General features: G+C 42.0%; 1 protein-coding gene across 1 annotated transcript in view; it reads right to left on the bottom strand.

Moving 5' to 3' along the window:
- Positions 1 to 2,200: 2,200 nt before the first annotated feature.
- Positions 2,201 to 20,813, bottom strand: part of Marchf6 (membrane associated ring-CH-type finger 6) — a 77,903-nt gene continuing 59,290 nt past the window's right edge. The window contains exons 22-26 of the mRNA XM_070042182.1: positions 19,482 to 19,616; positions 16,136 to 16,225; positions 11,914 to 12,046; positions 9,026 to 9,161; positions 2,201 to 5,683 (exon numbers count right to left, since the gene is read on the bottom strand). Of these exons, the coding sequence (XP_069898283.1) occupies positions 5,593 to 5,683; positions 9,026 to 9,161; positions 11,914 to 12,046; positions 16,136 to 16,225; positions 19,482 to 19,616 (585 nt within the window). The 3' untranslated portion in view covers positions 2,201 to 5,592. The remainder of the gene's footprint in view (positions 5,684 to 9,025; positions 9,162 to 11,913; positions 12,047 to 16,135; positions 16,226 to 19,481; positions 19,617 to 20,813) is intronic.

Raw genomic sequence — 20,813 nt, 5'->3', positions numbered from 1 at the left:
ACCTAGAGTGATGAGCATGTAGGCCATCTTAGCTGGAGACTAAGATGACTTGGTGAGCAGGAGGCTTGGGTTTCAGAAGACCCGGGGTTTGTAACCATTGGGAGAGCCAGCAAAGACATTAAAAAACTTGATTCTAGACAGCCAAAAAGAAAATTAGGAGAGCGCAGGGCTCTGGCAGCTGAAATAGATGGTTTCAATGGAGAGAGGTGGTGAAAGGTGTCAGGCAAGGGCAGATGAGAGAGCACCAGCGTTCAGCAGGGACACTAGAGAAAACCAGGAGACTGTCTGGCGAGCACAGGGAACTCAGTGAAGGCCGCGGTGATGTTTCTGAGGGAAGGTATCACAGCCATGGCAAACGGTGCTGGAAACAACCGCACAGGGGGATTTGTCTGCCTTGAGGCAGAGTCCCCAGGTCTCACACCAGCCTGGGAGGGGCCGTCACTGTGGTCTGCACCAAGGGTAGGCACAGGCCCCACATGCACCCTGAGGGCACTCAGATCAGGGAGCAGGGTGACAGGGACAGCTGAATGTGCCTGAGCTGCTTCCATCTTCTCTATGGAGAGTGACAGGAATGCAAACCATCAGTCATATGTGAGGATGGGCTGGTAGTGCCTACCAAGCATGAAGCCCTGGGTTCAAACCCCAGCATTACCCAAAAAAGTGGCACTTCAAGAGGTACAAAAATAAGCCATGAGCAGGCTACTCAGGACACTGAGTTCTGGAGTTCATAGTATGATGCCAAGTGGGGCAGGAAAGTCTGTGAAACCCTTATCTCCACTAAACTACAAACAAAACAAAAACAAAAATGGGAAGTAGAGCTGTGGCTCAAGTGGTAGAACACTAGCAAACAGGCCAGGGACAAAGCTCAGACCCTGAGTTCAAGGCCAAGGATGGGTGCACACAAGTGTGAAATTGTTCTTTACAAAGGGCATATAAGAACAGTATTACTTTTAAAATTGAGATGTAACTTGCAAGACAAGCAGCTGAGCAAAGACAGATACCACATGGCAGACATGAGGGAGGCAGGGAGCAGGGGAAGAAAGGAAGGTGAGGGCCAATGTGTGGTCTCCAGCTAGATCCCACCTCCAAACCACCAGGTCAGCTGTGAGCTCATCTACTGGTGAAAGAGCCAATGTCATGTCAGACCAGAACTATATTGAGAGAGCCAACACATCAACATCCTCTATCTCCGTCCCTTTGTGCTCCAAGTCCCCCCGCCCCTTCTGTTCATTTCTGCGGACTACTTTGCATTTTCTAGTTTGTAAGTTTGTCTTTTTTTTTTTTTTCCCCCTTCTCCTGGTCCTGGGGCTTAAACTCTGGGTCTGGGCACTGTCTGAGCTCCTTTTCTTCAAGGCTAGCACCACTTGAGCCACATCACCACCTAACAGCTTTTTCTCTAATTGAGAGCTGAGTCTCATAGACTTTACTTCCCAAGGCTGTCTTCAAACCGCAATCCAGAGATCTCAACCTCCTGAGTAGCTTGGATTACAGGCGCGAGCCACCTCCTGATTCACTTAGTAGTATACTTCACTTAAGTGTGAAGGCTTTTTCCATGCTGAGGTGGACAATCACTCATCTACTCAGCGATAAGTACTGAGGCCCAAGTCTTCACATAGATAGTGCTTTTGATTTTCAGGATAAATCACTACATATTATTTGTTTTCTTTTGGAAGTTACATCTAGTTAGGACTATAATCTGTTTGGGGTTTGAGTCTTGTGCATCACATCCAATTATTTCATATTATTAAGATGTTTGCATCTCTGTCAAAAACTATTTGTCTACATATATGGGTCAGTTCTGCTCTTCCACTCCGTCAGACACACAGCCAGCCACAGAAGGACTGATCTACTGACCAAAGAACAGATGGGCAAAGGGGGTTCTGGGTAAGAAGCATCTTTCATCAGCTTCCCTTAAGAGAAACATGGGTACTGGAAAGGAAGACATTTCAGAAGGACAATCAAGCAATGTGAGGTGATGTGCAAGGGCCCTCCACCAGGGGTTTTAGGGAAGTGGCCTGGGAGGAACTGGTTCGTCTAGATGGGAGCTACCTGTGCATCCAACAGTAGGGGAGCAGCTGGGCCTGGGCCTCACCAGGAGCTAAGACTACAGGTAGACGCTACAACACCCAGATTTCTATAATTTTAAAACAATCCCAGGGAACAAAGCATAAACAAACCAATTAAAAACCTAGGCTATAACTACAACTAACATTCACTTTATTCAATTTTGTACTCTCCTCTCAGAAGGCAACAGATGACCACATAAAAAAGGGAGCATTTTCAAATAGATGCACATAAAATTGGTCTGTGTATCTAGGATGTTTGATGTAAAAGTAAACTGACATTCCAAAACACTAAATGTTCCAGTGAGACTCTACACAGTCATTCCTAGGCCTTAGTTATTACATTTTTGTCTAGCATATTCTATTGCTTTCATGACTACAAAAAGGCACTCAAGACAAAAGAAGACATGAATAGAAACGTTACATCTATACATACACAGAGACATAGTCTTCAGGTTATTTTTAATGCCAAAGATACCACTAGGGGTTATTTGAAAGAAGTCCTTACTCATGATGGTTGTGTAAAAAACTGACATAGAACAGTAACAGGTGGGGAAAAACACCCTAGCAGGTAGAAAATTTAGTGAGTAGACAGGTATAAGACAGCTTAACCAAAGAAGAGCAATCTCCACAAATGAGGCTTTTAAGAATACTCCAGGGGTAAGACACTTTAGTGTTTGTCTTTTCTTGATAATGACTGGGTAACATTCTGAAGGAGTACTTTAAATGCTTGAACTTTACAATGTAAAAACAATGTATCACAGTAAACAGCTTGATAATCCTGAAAATAAGTGACTTGCTTGTGAATTTTTTTTTAAGTGCCAGTGGTAACATAGTGGCACGAGTCTCATTTGTGTGTGTACACACAGTGCAGTATAGAAATGTCCAGTGTTTTGTTTTTACAGAGTCATCAATTCAATCTAATTCAGCAATTAGTCTTTAATAGTATTTTTCCACTACAGAAATGACATATCTGGGACCATTCATTGGAGAGAAAGTTATTCTGTTAGGTGTGTGAGGGAAAGAAAAAGATTCCAGTAACAGCAGTTCTATTAAAGTGTTGAAATAAAAATAACTAGTTTACATCTGGAATCAAGATGTCTCCTCTGTTTTACCAGAGAACAGGAAACAATAAAAATCAAAACCTAAAAACATGGAGGCTTTACGGCTAGCTATACAAACACTTCAATTGGCATTTTGCTCATTTTCATCTCAACTATTAGTACTTTATAGTTAAAAAAAAAAAAAAGACATAATTTCCTAATGAAGAAGAATTGCACGCTTCACACCATGACCATTTGATAACTAGCTATGAAACTCTGCCCAAAGGTTGATTTGTCTTCAGTTTCTACATAGTAAACAAAGAGCAAAGAGGTCTTTTCAAGTAAATAAACCTCCTGAAGACAGTTTTAGCCTAATGTAAAAGGAAACAGAATGACACTGCAAATGCTGTAATTCCTATGTGGAGAAGGGCACCAATATGAGCACCTTCTGAACTGTGGGGTTTAAATAAGACTGCTGGGTAGTGTTGAGGCCTGAATGTGGCTGGAGTAGACTTGAGTTAGGCGGGCCAAGAATGCTTTCCTCACCAGAAGACCCATCTTTCTGAAAACAGCAAGACAGAGCACGACACCTAGGGACATTCCTCACTAAGACAACACAAAGCTATCTGCCAATAAAATATATAGCAGCTAGTAAGAGTCACTTAAAACTTCATAGAATAAACAACTTTTAACCTGTAGTATCTGCCTAGAGCTCTGTTAGTGCATTCTAACAATTTTATATCAAGACTTAGAAAGCCTTTAAAATTCAATTTCAAAAACCAAATCACTAATATTTAAAGAGAACAGCTTATGTAGACTTACACCACAAGGCATCCTAGAATGCTGCTGCTGTTCTCGGTGGGACTGCATATCTGAATAAAGGCAGGGCTTGATAGAAAGGCTTCATTTCCAGTACAAGACAAAGAAAGGCTGCTGCAAAGTGGTGTTAACACTGACCCCTATGTCAAGCATTTTCTCATATACTGACATTCAAAATATATTTTAAAGTGTTTTGCTTATAATGCTTAGGGAAAAATTGTTTTTAAAAAGCCCACAATAACATTTCCCTCTTAATCTTCGTAGCTTATGTTTGGCTGACATACATTTTTTTTTTAAGATTTTCAGATTTTAACCTATAATACTATAATGGAATTCATTTGTCCATGAAAACGCTTAAGTTGTCACTCACAAACCAATACTATCCTTTACTAGATTACTCAATACTTAGAGATCATGTGCTAACCATTCCAGTCCTCTATACTTCAAACCAGATTTTAGTGTTTAGTTCTCTGAGATTTTTATAGCAGTCTCAATGAAATACATTCCTATGTTAAAAGGCCAGCTTAGCAAGTTTCCTTCTAGAGAAATAAAAATCGGTTTTAATTTGCAATTTTATTCTGTAAACAAAAAGCTGTGGAAACTTTGGGATTCACTGATGCAAATGAAGAAATGGACTCTAATATTTACCCTGCCACTGCTGCGCTAGCCAGCAGGGCGGGGCTCCAACCCAACTTCTCTACTTCTGTCACCCAAGACTACAGCATAGCACACTTCCTCAGCATGTGAGAACTGCCTCCAGCTAGTCAGAGTGGTGTGGCTGGTGATGTTACTCTAAGATTTATGATCCTGCATGCCTCTCGGCAGCTGCTAACAAAGAAAGCTGCATGGAAGAAGGAGGGACACTAATGGAAATCTCCATTTGTACCTTTTTATCTTCTAAGTTATAGACATGCCCCTAACAAGCACAAAACCCAACTCCCAATGCTGATCATTAGGAATATTAAATTATCAAAATTTAAAACAATCTTTTCACCTAGCACAAGATACTATACAATATTACAAACACAGACACATGAAAAACATCAGGCAGTAGAAAATGTACAACAGCTTTGGTGTTATACAAAATAATTTCCTCAAAACGACTGCCAGTGAAGCGCCAAGTTCATTTTCTCTTACCACAGACACTCACTCTGTGGTACATTTCTGCTTGTTTCCTTTTAGGTTCTTGGTAAGGTCAGAATAGTGGAGAAAGACAGAACAACGTACAGTTCACTGGGGTTGCTAGAACTGTGCTCCACCAACTGCGCTCCATGGCGTTGGTGGAAAGTTTCGCCTGTGCACAAACTGCTCTGTGGCATGTTTCCTGTCGAGATCACAGCAGGTCCAAAGTAAAGTGACAACCAGATTTAATAAATTAATATACATTTTGTTTAAAGATGTACAATGCACATTCTGTTTAATCCAAGGTTTCGGGGCATCAGGGAGCTTCTATTTACACATATACAGATCTCAGACAGCAGTGATGGCGGCAGATGCAGGAAGAGCAGCGGAGCTTAGAGCTGCTCTCTGAATGCTGAGGACACAAGTCAAGTACATTTAACTTAAAAACAATGCTGAGAGATCACGGGGAAAATCTCCAAAGTGAGAAGTCCACAAAAAAGGACACGTAAAGGCAAGGGGAAGGTCAAGGAGTTGAGACAACCACTTTATTCTTGGGACGACGGTGGAGGTGGCGCAGATGTGCCTTGCTTGCCAGATTTCCGCTCATAGTTCACCAGGCGTTGCCCAACAAGGTATCTAGGTTATAAAAACAGGGAGGTCATACTTCATGTATGCTTTTACCTATGACAGTTTTCAAAGAGCAGCCAAGAGTACTTTATTTTCTGCATAATGAGCTCACTCTGCCACTTGAACTATGCTCTGCCCTCAGCCCCCACAGCCCTTCCTTGTCAGAACCCCGTCAGGGCCTTGTGCTTACTAGGTAAGTTCTCTACCATTTGAGCCACACCTCCACTCTTTTGTCATTATTTCTCAAATAAGAGTCTGTAGTGTTTTGCTGCTGCTGTCCTGCCGCCTCCCCGCCTCGCAAACCAGTGGGAACAGTGATACTTAGCTTTTTCTTTGTTAGGATCATAAATAGGTTTTGCCCTAGCTGACCTTAAACCAGGATTCTTTGATCTCAGCTCCCTAAGTGTCTGGGATTACATCATGGGTCACATATCTAGTTGGTATGGGACTTGAAATTAGGGCCTGGGTGCTGCCCTTGCTTGAGCTCTTTTGTTCAAGTCTAGTGCTCTACCACTTAGAGCCACAGCACCACTTCTAGTTTTCTGGTGGTTAACTGGAGATGAGCCTCACAGACTCTCCTGCCTGGGCTGGCTTTGAAAAGCGATCCTCAAATCTCAAACTCCTGAATTGCTAGGATTACGGGTATGAGCCACCAGCAGCCAGCCTAGTATTTTGTTTTTGAGGTAGGGAATCACTAGTACTTTTGTTAGAGATGGCCTCACACTTAAGATCTTCCTGCTTCTGTCTTCTAAATAAATGGAAATTTAAGTGTGTGCCACAGGCATTACCACACCCCTATTCTGGCTTATGTTGTGTGTGTACATCCCGGTTTTTGGTGGTAAATTGACGCTAAGAGTTTCACAGAACCACAATCCTCAGATCTCAGCCTCCTGAGTAGCTAGGGTTATAGATATGAATGCAAATGAGATCACAGTATTACTACTTCCAACCAGTCAACAGTCCCAATGACCATAGGGGTGTCTAGGGCAGGCACCTCAGAGGGATGAAGGGGTTTGCAGGAGCCATGTACCATCATAGATTCGAGGGTCTCATAAACTGGGACACTTAGAGGAAATAAGTGTTACAGTAAGTTAAATAAATGCAGGGAATGTATGTGCTATGATTCATATTATATAAACCAACTTACGTGTTAAAAGCACGGTGAATGTGAATGGCAGGAGGTGATGGCTCATGAATAAAGACATAGATGATGTCATAAAAGGGAGAAGACTGGTGAAAGGGATGGGGCTGGCAAAAGTAAGGCAGAAGTTACTGGCTGGGATGATGGTACTAACTAGGCTGGAGATGGGCGTGTCTCCAACATGATGGGAGTGGAAGCTGCCAAGGAGGGGGTCACTGAATGCAAGAGGACGGGAGCGTGGCAGGTGACAAGGCAGACTGGCAGCAAGTGTTTGGGGCTGGCACTAGTGTGAATGCCTACCCTTTGGAGGCAGCAGGTCAGACTGGGCATGGGCATGCTCACTACATCTGTGGTGAAGAACTCTGTGCACAATGGGCTGCCTAGCGGCCATGGATTACACACCTCTGAGCGTGATGGCAGTACTCACACCACCCGAATACTGTACAGAATGGCTGCACCTGCAGCACTGCCTGACAAAAGGCCCAGGTGCACTCAGGCTGCTGCACAGCCCCAGCTCCTCTTCCAGACCTCTCACCTGTCCTCTGTCAGCACACAGGGGCATCCAGTGTCCTATTTCGCCTTATATAAAGCACACTAATCTCCCTGCTTCTTTGACCTCAGTACTTAATCCCTTTCTGTCTTACTTGTTCTATTCAAGTTTACCATCCAATCCACTATCAAGGAACCAGTTTCAAAAAGGAAACACTTACTGCTTTATTACACACCATAAAGAAAAACTTGCTTTGCTAGATACCATCAAAGCAGAGGATTCAACTTTCCTCTAAGATATGAAATTTGCAATAGCTATATGCCAAGATGATCTTTTTTACTCACACTCAGATCCCTCCCATCTTTCACTGAGATCAGGTGGCAATTTTCAATGATTTTCTCAGATACTTGCAGGAACTTTAGAACCTCTCTGTGCAATAGAGTAACCTGGGAGTTGCTAATGGTAGCATCTAGTTTTTATCTAAAATAACATAATAAATTGCCAGTTCAAAAAATCAATAACAGGGGATGTGGACAGAAAGGAACCTTACTTCATTGTTGGTGGGAATGTAAACTTGTTCAACCACTTTGGAAAGCAGTATGGAGGTTCCTCAAAAGACTTCACATAGATCTCCCCTATGATCCAGCAATCCCACTTTGGGGCATTTACCCAAATGTTTACAAACAAGACCACACTAAACCTACCAGCACAACTATGTTTATTGCAGCATTATTTACCATAGCTAAGATATGGAACCAACCCAGATGCCCCTCAGTAGATGAATGGATCAAGAAAATGTGGTATATATACACAATGGAATTCTATGCCTCCATCAGAAAGAATGACATTGCCCCATTTGTTAGGAAATGGAAAGGTTTGGAAAAAATTATATTAAGTGAAATAAGCCAGGCCCAAAGAAACATAGGTCCCATGGTTTCCCTTATTTGCAATATCTAGTATAGGTATGAGTCAAGCGGAAAAGGTCAGATAATGTGATGTTAGGAAAATGAACCCTTAAATATGTATTTTAATGTTTTCATTTCTTTCATGCATGTGTTTCTAACGCATTTATAAGATTATTTCTTTGTTGCTTTGTATGTCCCTCCCCCACAGTGTAACCCCCGCTTTCACTATATTTGATGTCAGTATAACATGTGGAGGAGATGGGGACAAACAAGTCGTTTAAGGATTCAGGTGGACCTGTTGCAACAATGAGAAGTACAAAATGTCATGTCAAAACCAGCTTTACAATGTCGGTGGGGGGGGGGGGGAGGGGGGTATGATTGGGGGGGGGGGAGGGGGGAGGCTGGGAAGGGAGGTGAAGGGTAAACAAAGGAGGAGGCTGCAATGCTTGGTAAGAAATGTATGCATTATCCTGCCCATGTAATTGTAACTCCTCTGTACAGTATGTTCTCAAATAAAATAAAATAAAATTAAAAAAAAAAATCAAAAACAGGTTGAAAACAGGCACTAAATCACTCTTTGTCCCCAAGCCAGCTGAACGTAGAGAACTTCCTGATTCTGCCGCTTGAACCATCGGAGCTCTTGGTTACATGCTCCCTCACATCCCATGCTCATCTGTTAGTGAATCCTACTAGTCCTACCTCAACACATATCCAGAATACGAATACTGTTCCCTAATGACTACCATGTTAAACACAAAAACAAAATTTGAGAGCTAACAACTACATAAGAGTGGCTAAATGAATCGAAGACTTACTTGTCATTTTTAATGTGTTCATAAAGGCGCTTAAACTGGCGGACCTGGAAGGACAGGATTCCCATCAGGACCACAACCATGAGTAAAAATGGGTAAATCCGCCGGTGGACTAAGTTTTGCATTTCCGCAGTAACACCTGGAAAACCAAGAAAGGACAATTTTATATATTATGCTGACATTGTTTAGATATGCCTTGTGATTCTCAAGGGTTCAAGAATTGCTGTCCAACATAGGTGGTTGTAATCCTAGCTACTCAGGAGGCTGAGACCTGAGGATTGCGGGTTCAAAGCCAGCCAGGGCAGAAAAGTCTGAGACTCTTATCTCCAAATTAACCACCAGAAAGCCAGAAGGTGAACTGTAGTTAGAGCATCAGCCTTGAGCAAAACAGCTCAGAGACATCACACCAAGTCCTTGAGTTCAAGCCACAGAACCAGCAAAAAAAGGAAAGAATTTTGATAAGAAGCTCTATCTCTATGACCCTGACCTTTTTTTTTGTTTTGTTTTTTGTTTTTGGGGGGGGGGAGAAGGATGGTGGTGGTGGTGGTAGTTGTGGGGCTTGAACTTGGGGCCTGGGTGCTGTCCCTGAGCTCTTTTGCTCAAGGCTAGCATTCTATCATTTGGAGCCACAGCACTACTTTTGGTTTTCAGGTAGTTAACTGAAGAGTCTCAAGGCCTTTCTTTCCAGGCTGGCTTTGAAGCTTGGTCCTCAGATCTCAGGCTCCTAAGTGGCTAGGATTTATAGTTGTGAGCCACCAGTGCTTGGCTGAACCTGACCAAAAAATCTTATTTAGCATACCTTTTCTCTTGTATACAGTCTTTCCAACAGAGCTCACAATGAGATTTCTAATGACGCAAAAATGAAAAAATTTAGGTTTGGAAAGCTAAAAAGTTAATTCTTAATTCTACATATCATAAATGTGCAGAACATAATATACATTAATGAGCAGAATATTAAAAAATAATTGTACATTCCTACTACAGCTGAAACAGTAAACTAGAAAATAAAATAATCTACCTTTACTTAAAATGTAATTCCAATGAATCTGGGGCTGGGAAGATGGCTCAGTGGTAGAGTGCTCGCCTTGCATGCCTGAGGCCCTGGGTTCGATTCCTCAGCACCACATAAGCAAAAAGAAAAAAGCCAGAGGTGGCGCTGTGGCTCAAGTAGTAGAGTGCTAGCCTTGAGCTGAGGGACAGTGCCCAGGCCCAGAGTTCAGGCCCCATGACCGGACCCCCCCCCCAAAAAAAAATGTAATTCCAATGAATCTAAAAAGATTAATTTTAACGAAATGGTCTGTCAACTAAGTAGTACCTTTGCATTACATATTAGTATGATGTGTATAATACTTGGCAGTGACAATTCACACCAAATGGAAGCCCTGGTGTTTTGATTCACAAAGAACCAGAAAACAATGTCCCCTGTCCTCCAGCAGGCCAAAGGACACAATGCTCATTACAAAGGTGCCTAAGCTTGCTGCCAAGCCAGTGTCTATTTGCTGAGAAAGAAGGGGGTTGTTGGAAGTTACACCAGTGGTGACCCTCGGCTCCTACGGGGTTACAGGTGGTCTATTTCTTGAGCTGGCAAATTTACACTGTGTCCATGCCACACTAAAATTTGCTGTCTGAGTCTGTCCTGTGGTTAGATGTGAAAGAAAGGCCATTTCTTGGTAGAGTAAGACAATGAGCCAGGTGCTGGTGGCTCATACCTGTAATCCTAGGAGACTAAGATCTGAGGCTGGAGGTTCAAAGCCAGCCTGGGCAGGAAATTCCTGAGACGCTTATCCAATTAACTACCAGAAAACTGGAAGTGGAGCTGTGGCTGAAGTAGTAGAGCACTAGCCTTGGGCTGAAGAGCAAAGAGACAATGCCCAGGCCCTGAGTTCAAGCCCCATGATTGACCAAAAAAAAAAAAAAAAAGTATGAAGAATGATGTAGGGAGAAGCATGATGGAGTAGAGGCCATTTGGTGTGTGTTTAGCTGAAAGTCAGAGTGCACCAGAGTGAGACACAGAGTTAGGAAAATTGGAGCCAAGGTTAAAGCTAGAGGAGGAGCCATCATCTATGCCAATGAGCTGGACTGAATTTTATAGGCCACAGAGGAATAAATAAAAGACTTCACCTAGCCAGGCGCTGGTGGCTCAAGCCTGTTACCCTAGCAACCAAGGAGGCTGAGATCTGAGGATTGTGGCTCAAAGTCAGCCCAGGCAGCTAAGTCTGTGAGACTCTCATCTCCAATAAACCACCAGAAAATTGGAAGTAGTGCTGTTGCTCAAATGGTAGAGCACTAGCCTTGAGCTGAAGAGCTGAGGGACAGCGCCCAGGCCGAGTTCAAGGTTTCTCACTTAGGCAATTTGTTGGACAATAATGTAGTTCTTGTAAAATAAAATTAAAAAAAAAAATAATGTAGTTCTTGATAAATCAGGAAAAGAAAATCTGTGAAGTTATTTTGGAAATATCCTAGGTTTAATGTCCTTTGATGATTCTTCAGGACCAAAGTAACTGAGGTCACAGATTAAGTCTCTGCTCTTTGGTTTTCTTTTTTCCTTTTTGCCGACATATTTTAAAATTAAATATACCATTATTTTACTTAAGTGTATGTGATTACTGAACTAGTAAGGAGAAAATGTGAAGGAAATCTGATCCTGCCTATTTTAAGAAATAGTATAATGTCATTACTTTCTCACCTAGTGAAACAAACTGTATCAAAGAGCTTTAAGATCCTTCTAATCTTACCCTGCATGGTCAAATCTAAGAACGGAAGTTATTTTGAAGCCGATCATTTCTAGTGTCTATTAACAGAAAAGTATCTGGAGTCAAACAGCTGATGTGACAAGAACGCCATGATGTTAATAAAAGCTCTCTTTTAAATCTGCAACAAGCATCACCTACCTAGAAGAGGGACAATGCCTGAAGCAATGACATAAGGTACACAGAGGGAAAGCAAGAGCACAGAGATCACTGGAGCTGCCAGTTTACGAATGATATAGTGAAGGTCAATGTTCCGGATGCCGTTTGCATAGACCTGAAACAGTGAAGAGAACAAAAGATTAAAACAAAGACACAAGACAAATCCTCAGGTTAATAAATACAGCAATCTACTGAATCCAAGACACAGAGAACTAAATCTATCAATCCAGAAGGATTCAAACTGGTTATTTTTCCTAAGTCAAGGCAAATTCTAAGGCACAAACTTAATAAGCCTTGAGGGCTGGATGTGGTAGTACATACCTGTTATCCCAGGGAGGCAGAGATTGGGAGGATGGTAGTTTGAGGCCAGGCCTGAGCAAAGTTTAGCCAGATCTTATTTCAAAAAACAAGCCAGAAGTGGGATTATGCCTATAATACCAGCTACATAACAATAGGTAGGAGGATCACAGTCCAGGATAGCTGGGCAAAAAGTACAACATCCAATAAAACTTAAGCTGGTATTATATCCAAATGATGATGTTGTTTTTAAAGAAAATTATTAATTCACTAACACTTTATATTTTCTTCTTCTTCTTTGGAACTACTGGGGATTGAACTCAGCACCTGATGTTTATACTCACACCATTTGAGTCAAGCCTTCAGCCCCTTTTCACTGCTTATTTTTGAAGTAGGGTCTCTTTTATGCCTTGGTTAGCTTGTGCTGCAGTTGTACCACTCATGTTTCCCCAGTCTGCTGGGGATAATAGGCCCGTACCACCAAACCCACCTAACTGGTTGAGATGGAGTCTCCTAAACTATTATTTGCCAAAGCTAACCTTGAACCACCATTTTCTGGTCTTTGCTTCCAAGTAGCTAGGATTACAGGCTTGAGCCACTATGCCTAGCATTTTAGTTAAGTCTAAGCGATTAAACACAACACTAATGTAGACTAATAATCTGTACTGGCCTTGTATTTTGTAACATCAAATAACACTTCACAAAGTTTCATTCTTAAAACACTTTCACAAATACTTTGTGAATGATTTTCTAAATTCCATGCATTTTATCTGAACATGACAGGAGAAAGATGTCAACAGAGCAAATGTGCTTCTGAAAAGCTTTTATCGTAGTTTAACAAGTCAAAGTTATTTTCAAAAAAGCTCAGTACAGAAGAATTCTACAGTGGATATTAAAGTTTCCATTTACTTCCAGATTATTTCCATACTATTTTACAAACTACTACTAGCTAGTAGTAGACAGAACAGATGCAAGATGGAAAGTCACAATGGGTGTAAAGGCGAAATGGAAGAGCACCAATCTCCCTTCTTTCCCTTCTCAGAGCCCAAGATGTAATGGGACTCAACCCTATGACCCTGGGAATGATGTTCAAACAGGCTGAAGCTTTTAAAGCATGCTAATATAATTAACCTACATGTACTACAGTGAAATTGGGTCTCCCCACTCCAGTGAGTGTGGACAACTACAAAGGCCAATAATGTTAACTGCCTACTCCCTCTCCCCCAGGAACAGACCTTTACCACTCCTTTGCTAGGACTGCTAAAAATCTGAAGTAGACTGGTTCATATGCCCATCCGGAATGAATGTCTCATTCTTAGTAACCTTCCAAGAGTGCACACTTTTTGATGGTACATGCAAACATACATCAGCCCACCTCACCAGCCTCATTTCTGCTGCTAAGAACTAAAACTTAAGGTGCAGGCATTATGATGACTGATTTTCCTGTGCACACTGGGTTGAATTGTTGCCTTTGCTATCTATCACAAGTGAAGCTTAGAGATGTTACACCTTATTCATCTGACACCAACTTAAAATGAGTTACCCTTAAGTAAATTTTTTAGACAATTAAAGCTTAAAAAAAAAAGCCAAAATATCTTATGTCAGCTGTTTTTGATAGAACTCTTCCCAAATGAATTATCCTGCTTCCTAGTCTTAGTATCAGAGCACAAAAGCACAATTAGGGGCTGGGAATGTGGCTCACTGGTAAGAGTGCTTGCCTTGCATGTATGAGGCTCTGGGTTCAATTCCTCAGCACCACATAAGCAGGAAAAGCCGGAAGTGGTGCTATGGCTCAAGTGGTAGAGCGCTAGCCTTGAGCTGAAGCGCTGAGGGACAGGGCACAGGCCCAGAGCTCGGGCAATGACAAACAAAACAAAACCAAACAAAACAAAACCAAACAAAGGTCAGGGACAGTGCAGAGTTCAAGCTCTAGGACCAGCCAAAAAAAAAAAAAAAAATATATATATATATATATATATATATATATATATATATATATATATGTTTTTAGTCCACTGACCAAATATCTTGTTACTTCCTCATAATCAGATTGTAGGTGTTAAATAGCCCAAACACTGCTAAACCAGTCTGCCTTTTTATTCTTTCAAGCAGGAACTTCCTCTCCAATCTATAAAAGGTCTAGAAATGAAAAGTCCTGCCTTGAGGCAAGCTCATTTGATCACTCTGCCCTCAGGGTCCCTGGAACTTTAAGTTACTGGTTAACCTGGTAACCTTAAGATGAGACTTAAATGTGGTTGATAAAAATAAATGGTGACATCGGATGCTGGGGACTCTAACTTGTAACCCTAGCTATTTAGAGGGCCCACATCTGAGGATCCCGGTTCAAAGCCAGCTGGGGCAGAAAAGTCCCTGAGACTCTTATCTCCAATAAACCACCAGAAAACCAGAAGTGGTGCTTTGGCTCCAGTGGTAGAGTGTTAGCCTTGGGTTTGAAGAGCTGAGGGACAACGCCCAGGCCTAGAGTTCAAGCCCCATCACCAACCAACCAACCAACCAAATAAATAAATAAATAAAACAGTGATGTGGGAAATATATAGATACATCTCTTCATCACATGAATTGTGAGGCGGGAGAAGGTGGCTCACGCCTGTAATCCTAGCTACTCTCAAGAGGCTGAGATTTGAGGATCAAGGTTCAAAGCCAGCCCAGGCAGGAAAAGTCTGTGACTCTTATCTCCAATAAACCACTAGAAAACCAGAAGCGGCACTGTGGCTCAAGTGGTAGAGCACTTGCCTTGAGCTGAAGAGCTCAGGGACAGTGCCCAAGCCCAGAGTTCAAGCCCCATGACCCACCAAAAAAAAAGAAGAATTGACCTGAGCTGAAGACAACCAGGAAGAAATACACAGAAAAACGCTATCTTCTGTTTGCTTAAAAGTAGGACACAAATTTACAAAGACCAAAGGTCACCTATGTGTGCCCTCAACCAAGGAGGACAAAAGTTAGCCATTAATGACAACTTTGAACCTACAGGCCTAGAGATAGCAGCTACATTAGCTTGCAGGCTCCATTAACTAGCCTTTATCTGCCACTGACCCCACTACCAATTTCAAAAGCCTTTTCTCGTTGGCTTATCTATTGCTTTTCTTTCTTTTTTCTTTTTTGCCAGTCATGGGCCTGAACTCTGGGCCTGGGCACTGTCCCTCAGCTCTTCAGCTCAAGGTTAATGCTCTACCACTTGAGCTACTCTACTGCACCACTTCTGGCCTTTTCTGCTTATGTGGTGCTGAGGAATCAAACCCAGGGCCTCATGCATGCAAGGCAAGCACTCTACCACTGAGCGACCTTCCTAGCCCTATCTATTGCTTTTCTGAAACTACAATTTTTTCTTGTTAAAAATATTACATACTTTGTATATAACCTTTTTTTCCTGTTTTCCTAATCTATTTAAAAATTAAAAAAAAAAATTTATTGTTGCTAGGTGCCAGTGGCTCACGCTTGTAATCCTAGCTAGGAGGCTGAGATCTGAGGATCACGGTTCAAAGCCAGCATGGACAGGAAAGTCTGTGATACTATCTCCAATAAACCACCAGAAAACCAGAAGTAACTCTGTGGCTCAAGTGGTAGAGTGCTCAGCTTCAGCTGAAGAGCTCAGGGACAGTGCCCAGGCCCTGAGTTGAAGTCCTACAACTGGCAAAAAAAGAAAAGAGAGAAAACTTATAAAAGAGGGGAGTTAGCAGGGGAAAAACTGGGAGAAAATGAGGGAGGGAGTGATACTTTCAAAAGGAAATGTGCTCATTACCTGACTTATGTAACTGTAACCCCTCCTCTGTATGTAACCTTTACAATAAAATTTAAAAATTCATGGAAGTAGAAATATGAAAACTCAAAATTCTTCTAGCCAAACAATCATAAACTATGTGTGTTTCTCTGAAAACTCTTTGCTTACCTGTTCAATGACAGTTTTTAACCACCACTGAGGCCCCATCAGCGTGATCGCTGCAATGATTTTGGCATGCAGGACTCCAAGTGCCCAGTCCTAGGGTAATAAACATTTTCGGCGTTATGTGTTGTTTTTCATTCTTACACTATTTTACTTCAAAACGGAAGTTTTGCATGACTAGTGACCGTTTTACAAAAGATCAATACATAACAGGTTAAGTTTAATCCTATCACAACTCCTTAGGTGCAATCTTTCAGATATCTACATTTCCTTACAGTAATTAGAAAAAGTCTGGACATTAATAGAAAAAACCCTGTAAGTAAATAAATTCTAGCTTTATTTCATCAACCATTCTTAGTGCTTGCTACCCCCCACCTTTTTTAGTCAGTCGTGGGGTTTGGACTCAAGAGTTTATACACTGTCTCTGAGCTTTTGTGCTCAAGGCTGGCACTCTACCACTGAGCCACAGTTCTTGCTTCTTTATTAGTTTATTGGAGATAAGACTCTTATTGGGGAAAGGGGGGGGTGGAGTCTCATGGACTTTCTTGCCCAGGCTGTCTTCAAACCGTGATCCTCAGATCTCAGACTGTTGAGTAGCTAGGATTATAAACATGAGTCACCAGCACCGGACTCTATTCTTTTTTTTTTTTTTTTTTTTTTTACCAAGATATAGCATTCACTAGCTGTGCATGTGTTAGAAAGGGCTTATTACAGATGTTCAGTTGTACCTTAAGCCTCCTGACTTCTGGGATGACTGGCAGGCACCAGTGCATTAGTTCTTGTGTTTATTATTCATTCTAGCAAAAAAGAAGATATCGCATGGGGAATTTCAGGCTCCTTAGCATTAGAAAGGGCTTATTATAGGTTTTCAGCTTTTGTTAGGAATTTAAGGAGGGATTTATGGATGCAGGGCTTTGTTCTGTATCACACACTTTAAAGTCAGAGTAATCTAGGACTAGCTATCCTAATAGACTTTCTGTTTGTTTGTTTTTTGGGGTCCGGTCGTGGACCTGAACTCTGGGTCTGGGTGCTGTTCCTTAGCTTTTCACCTCAAGGCTAGCACTCTCCACTTGAGCCACAGCGCCACTTCCGGCTTTTTCTTTTTCTGCTTATATGGTGCTGAGGAATTGAACCCAGGGCCTCATGCATGCAAGGCAAGCACTCTACCACTGAGCCACCGTCCCAGCCCACCAATAGACTTTCTGTAGAAAAGAGACAGACTGATATTGAAGCAGCAGCCTGTTATATCAACAGGAGAAGGGGATGGTATGGACAATGTTTCTGACTACAGAGGGTCGTCCTCTGTCTGTCTCTTGATCTATCAGGGTTAGTGATTTTCAGTGCTGATGTTCTGTGAAACGGTGTCTAACAGCTCCAGAGGGGCAGGTAACAACAGCCTAGCTCCTCAATGGCAGAGCTGAACACTGTACAACATTAGAAGACATGTAATGTCCTTCTTCCTTCTCATACTAGGAATAATTACTGCCAGCAGTACCTGCCTGACTCTTCCCACTGTAAAGTTGTCTTTCCCTTTGAGACTATCAAGTACTCTGTAAAGTGACAGGTTTGCCCTCACATAAATAACCATCATCCATTCTACTGGTATCAAAACATGCCCCCAAATTCTTCTCCAATCAAAAACCAGATCTACGTTCCCTTGAGTCTGAGCCAAACTTTGTGATCCTAGAACTATCATGATGTAGCAAAAAGTGATACTGTAAGCTGGTGCTTGTGGATCACATCTGTAATCCTAGTTTCTCAGGATGCTGAGACTGGAGGGTCACAGTTCAAACCCAGGTAGGGCAGGGAAGTCTGAAACTCTTTACACACACACACACACACACACACACACTTCACGTTAGTGAAGTAGTGTAGCACCAGAAATCTGAAACTCTTTACACACACACACACACACACACACACACTCACTCTTCACTTTAGCTGAAGTAGTATAGCACCAGAAGTCTGAAACTCTTTACACACACACACACGCACACTCTTCACTTTAGCTGAAGTAGTATAGCACCAGCCTTGAGAGGAAAAGCTAAGGGACAGTATCACACACACACACACACACACACACACACACACACACACACACACACACACACACACACACACACACACACACACACACACACACACACACACACACACACACACACACACACACACACACACTCTTCACTTTAGCTGAAGTAGTATAGCACCAGAAGTCTGAAACTCTTTACACACACACACACACACACACACATGCACACTCTTTACTTTAGCTGAAATAGTATAGCACCAGCCTTGAGAGAAAAAGCTAAGGGACAGTATCTAATCCCTAAATTCAAGTCCCAACACCAGCACAGAAAAAAAGACTAAAGTCATAAAGAGCAAAATACTTTAGTCCAAAATTGAAAAGATTTATATTTACATATTTAAATACTGAATAAGCCTAAATAGTGGGTTATTTTAACCTTTACTATGAACAAAAAGGTGTTATATGATCTTTACCTTTTTTTTCTTATTTTTGTGGTATCAGGGTTTGAACTCAGTCTTGAGCTTGCTGGGCAGAAAAACTCCTACTAAGTCATGCCCGAGTCCTTTATGGTTTATTTTTCACATCGTGTTTCTCCATTTATGCAAGGTCTTGCCTGGATAGTGAGCCTCCTATTAACATTTCCCCCATTGTAGGTAGGATGATAGGCATGTACCACTATGTCAACTTTTTACTGGGTGAAATGAGCATCTCATAAACATTTTGTCTACACTGTTCTCAAACCATGGTCCTCCTGATCTACCTCCTACATAGCTAACTAACTTATAGGTCTAAGGCCACTACACTCAGTGACCTGTAACTTTTAGAAGGCAAAGATTAGCTGGGTACCTATAATTATGGCATATGCCTATAATCCTAGCTGCTCAGGAGACTGAGATCTGAGGATGCTGTTAAAAGCCAGGCAGAGTAGGAAAGTCCATTAGACTCTTATTTCCAGTGAACCACAGACTTCACATGAAGCCAAGGCTCAAGTAGTAGAACACTAGAATTAAGCAAAAGAACGCAGAGACAGCATCCAGACCCGAAGTTCAAGCCCCAGAACTGGGACACACACACACACACACACACACACACACACACACACACTCTCTCTCTCTCTCTCTCTCTCTCTCTCTCTCTCTCTCTCTCTCTCTCTCTCTCATACACGCATGCAAGCACACACAAAGACTAAAGGGAATTTTTCAAGATTCCTCAACCATAAAAATCATTCGACATAATTAAGAATATTTTTCTGATCCCAAATACCTAAAACACAAAACCAAAAACAACATCTATTTATCTCATAAGGCAAAAAGATGCACTTACCTGCCATGGATAAAAAAGAGGAGTCTGATCCAAAGGTACACGCAGGGGAGCAACAATAACCAGCTCAAACAGGAGCCCCAAAAGGAGTGGGACAACTCCAGCCAGTAGTACCGCAACTATTAAAGTCTTCATTATCTATTAGGAAGCAAGGGACCTTGTCACTGGAGGAGATCCTTGACTCACACTACTGACGTCCAGGTTTATTTTCCCCTTTGATCTGATACCTAACAGCACAACTATATTACCTTTATCCCTCTGTTCTTCCTCCTCCTGCCTTCCCTTCTTTGAAGTACTGGGGTGAACTCAGGGCCTTGTGTTTGCTAGGCAGTTGTTCTGCCGCTTGGGACACACATCCTACTTATACACGTTATGTGTTTAACTATATGAGCTCAAGCAAAAATGAAAACCTGAAAACACTAGGCACTGTCACTACAAAAGGGATTGTATAGAAAATTCATTTTTCCTATTAGCCAGGCGGCTACACTATTTCCTCCCAGTTTCATTATCTGTCCTAGGCTTTTGTCTACCAAAGAGAAAGCAGTGATAGAGCTGGGTGCCTATGGCTCATGCTTAGCTACTCAAGAGGCTGAGATCAGAGGATCACAGTTCAATGCTAGCTCGTGCAGGAAGTCCATAAGACACTAATCTCCAAATAATTTGAGCTATGGTTCAAAGTGACAGAGCACTAGCTTTGAATGGAAGAGCTCAAGGACAGTGCCCAGGCCTTGAGTTCAAGGCCCAGACTGACACACACACAAAAAGGAAGGGAGAGTGATTTTTCTTCTGGCCTAACAGTGGTCCAACTCACAGGTTCACTTGTTACCTCTGAGATAGACTGGTATAGGGGAAGATCTCTAATTTTATTAATGTAATTAACCAAAATTATCTATCTGACTTCCTTTAGAATAGTTTGATCCAAGAGAACACATTATCAAAATGGTCTGCATCTGTCCAATACATGTAGCCACATAAATAGTGTATTTGACATTTTCTATCAGGTGAAAATGAGCAAAGTGACAAAAATGAAATAGCAACTACAAAGTCCTGACAATGAAATCATTCTTTTTTTTATTTTTTTATTTGGGGGGGGGTCTGGTCATGGGGCCTGAACTCTGGGCCTGGGCGCTGTCCCTCAGCTCTTCAGCTCAAGGCTAGCATGCTACCACTTGAGCCATAGCACCACTTCCGGCTTTTTTTCCCCCTGCTTATGGGGTGCTGAGGAATTGAACCCAGGGCCTCATGCATGCAAGGCAAGTGCTCTACCACTGAGCCACCTTCCTAGCCCAATGAAATCATTCTTTAAAGTAGTTTTGGGCCAGGCAAGGTAGCTCA

Source organism: Dipodomys merriami, unplaced genomic scaffold (genome assembly GCF_024711535.1).
Source record: "Dipodomys merriami isolate MVZ:Mamm:240054 unplaced genomic scaffold, mDipMer1.0.p SCAF_32, whole genome shotgun sequence".
Lineage (NCBI taxonomy): Eukaryota > Metazoa > Chordata > Mammalia > Rodentia > Heteromyidae > Dipodomys > Dipodomys merriami.
Note: the sequence above shows the minus strand (reverse complement) of the source record. Positions and strands in the feature narration are given on the sequence as shown.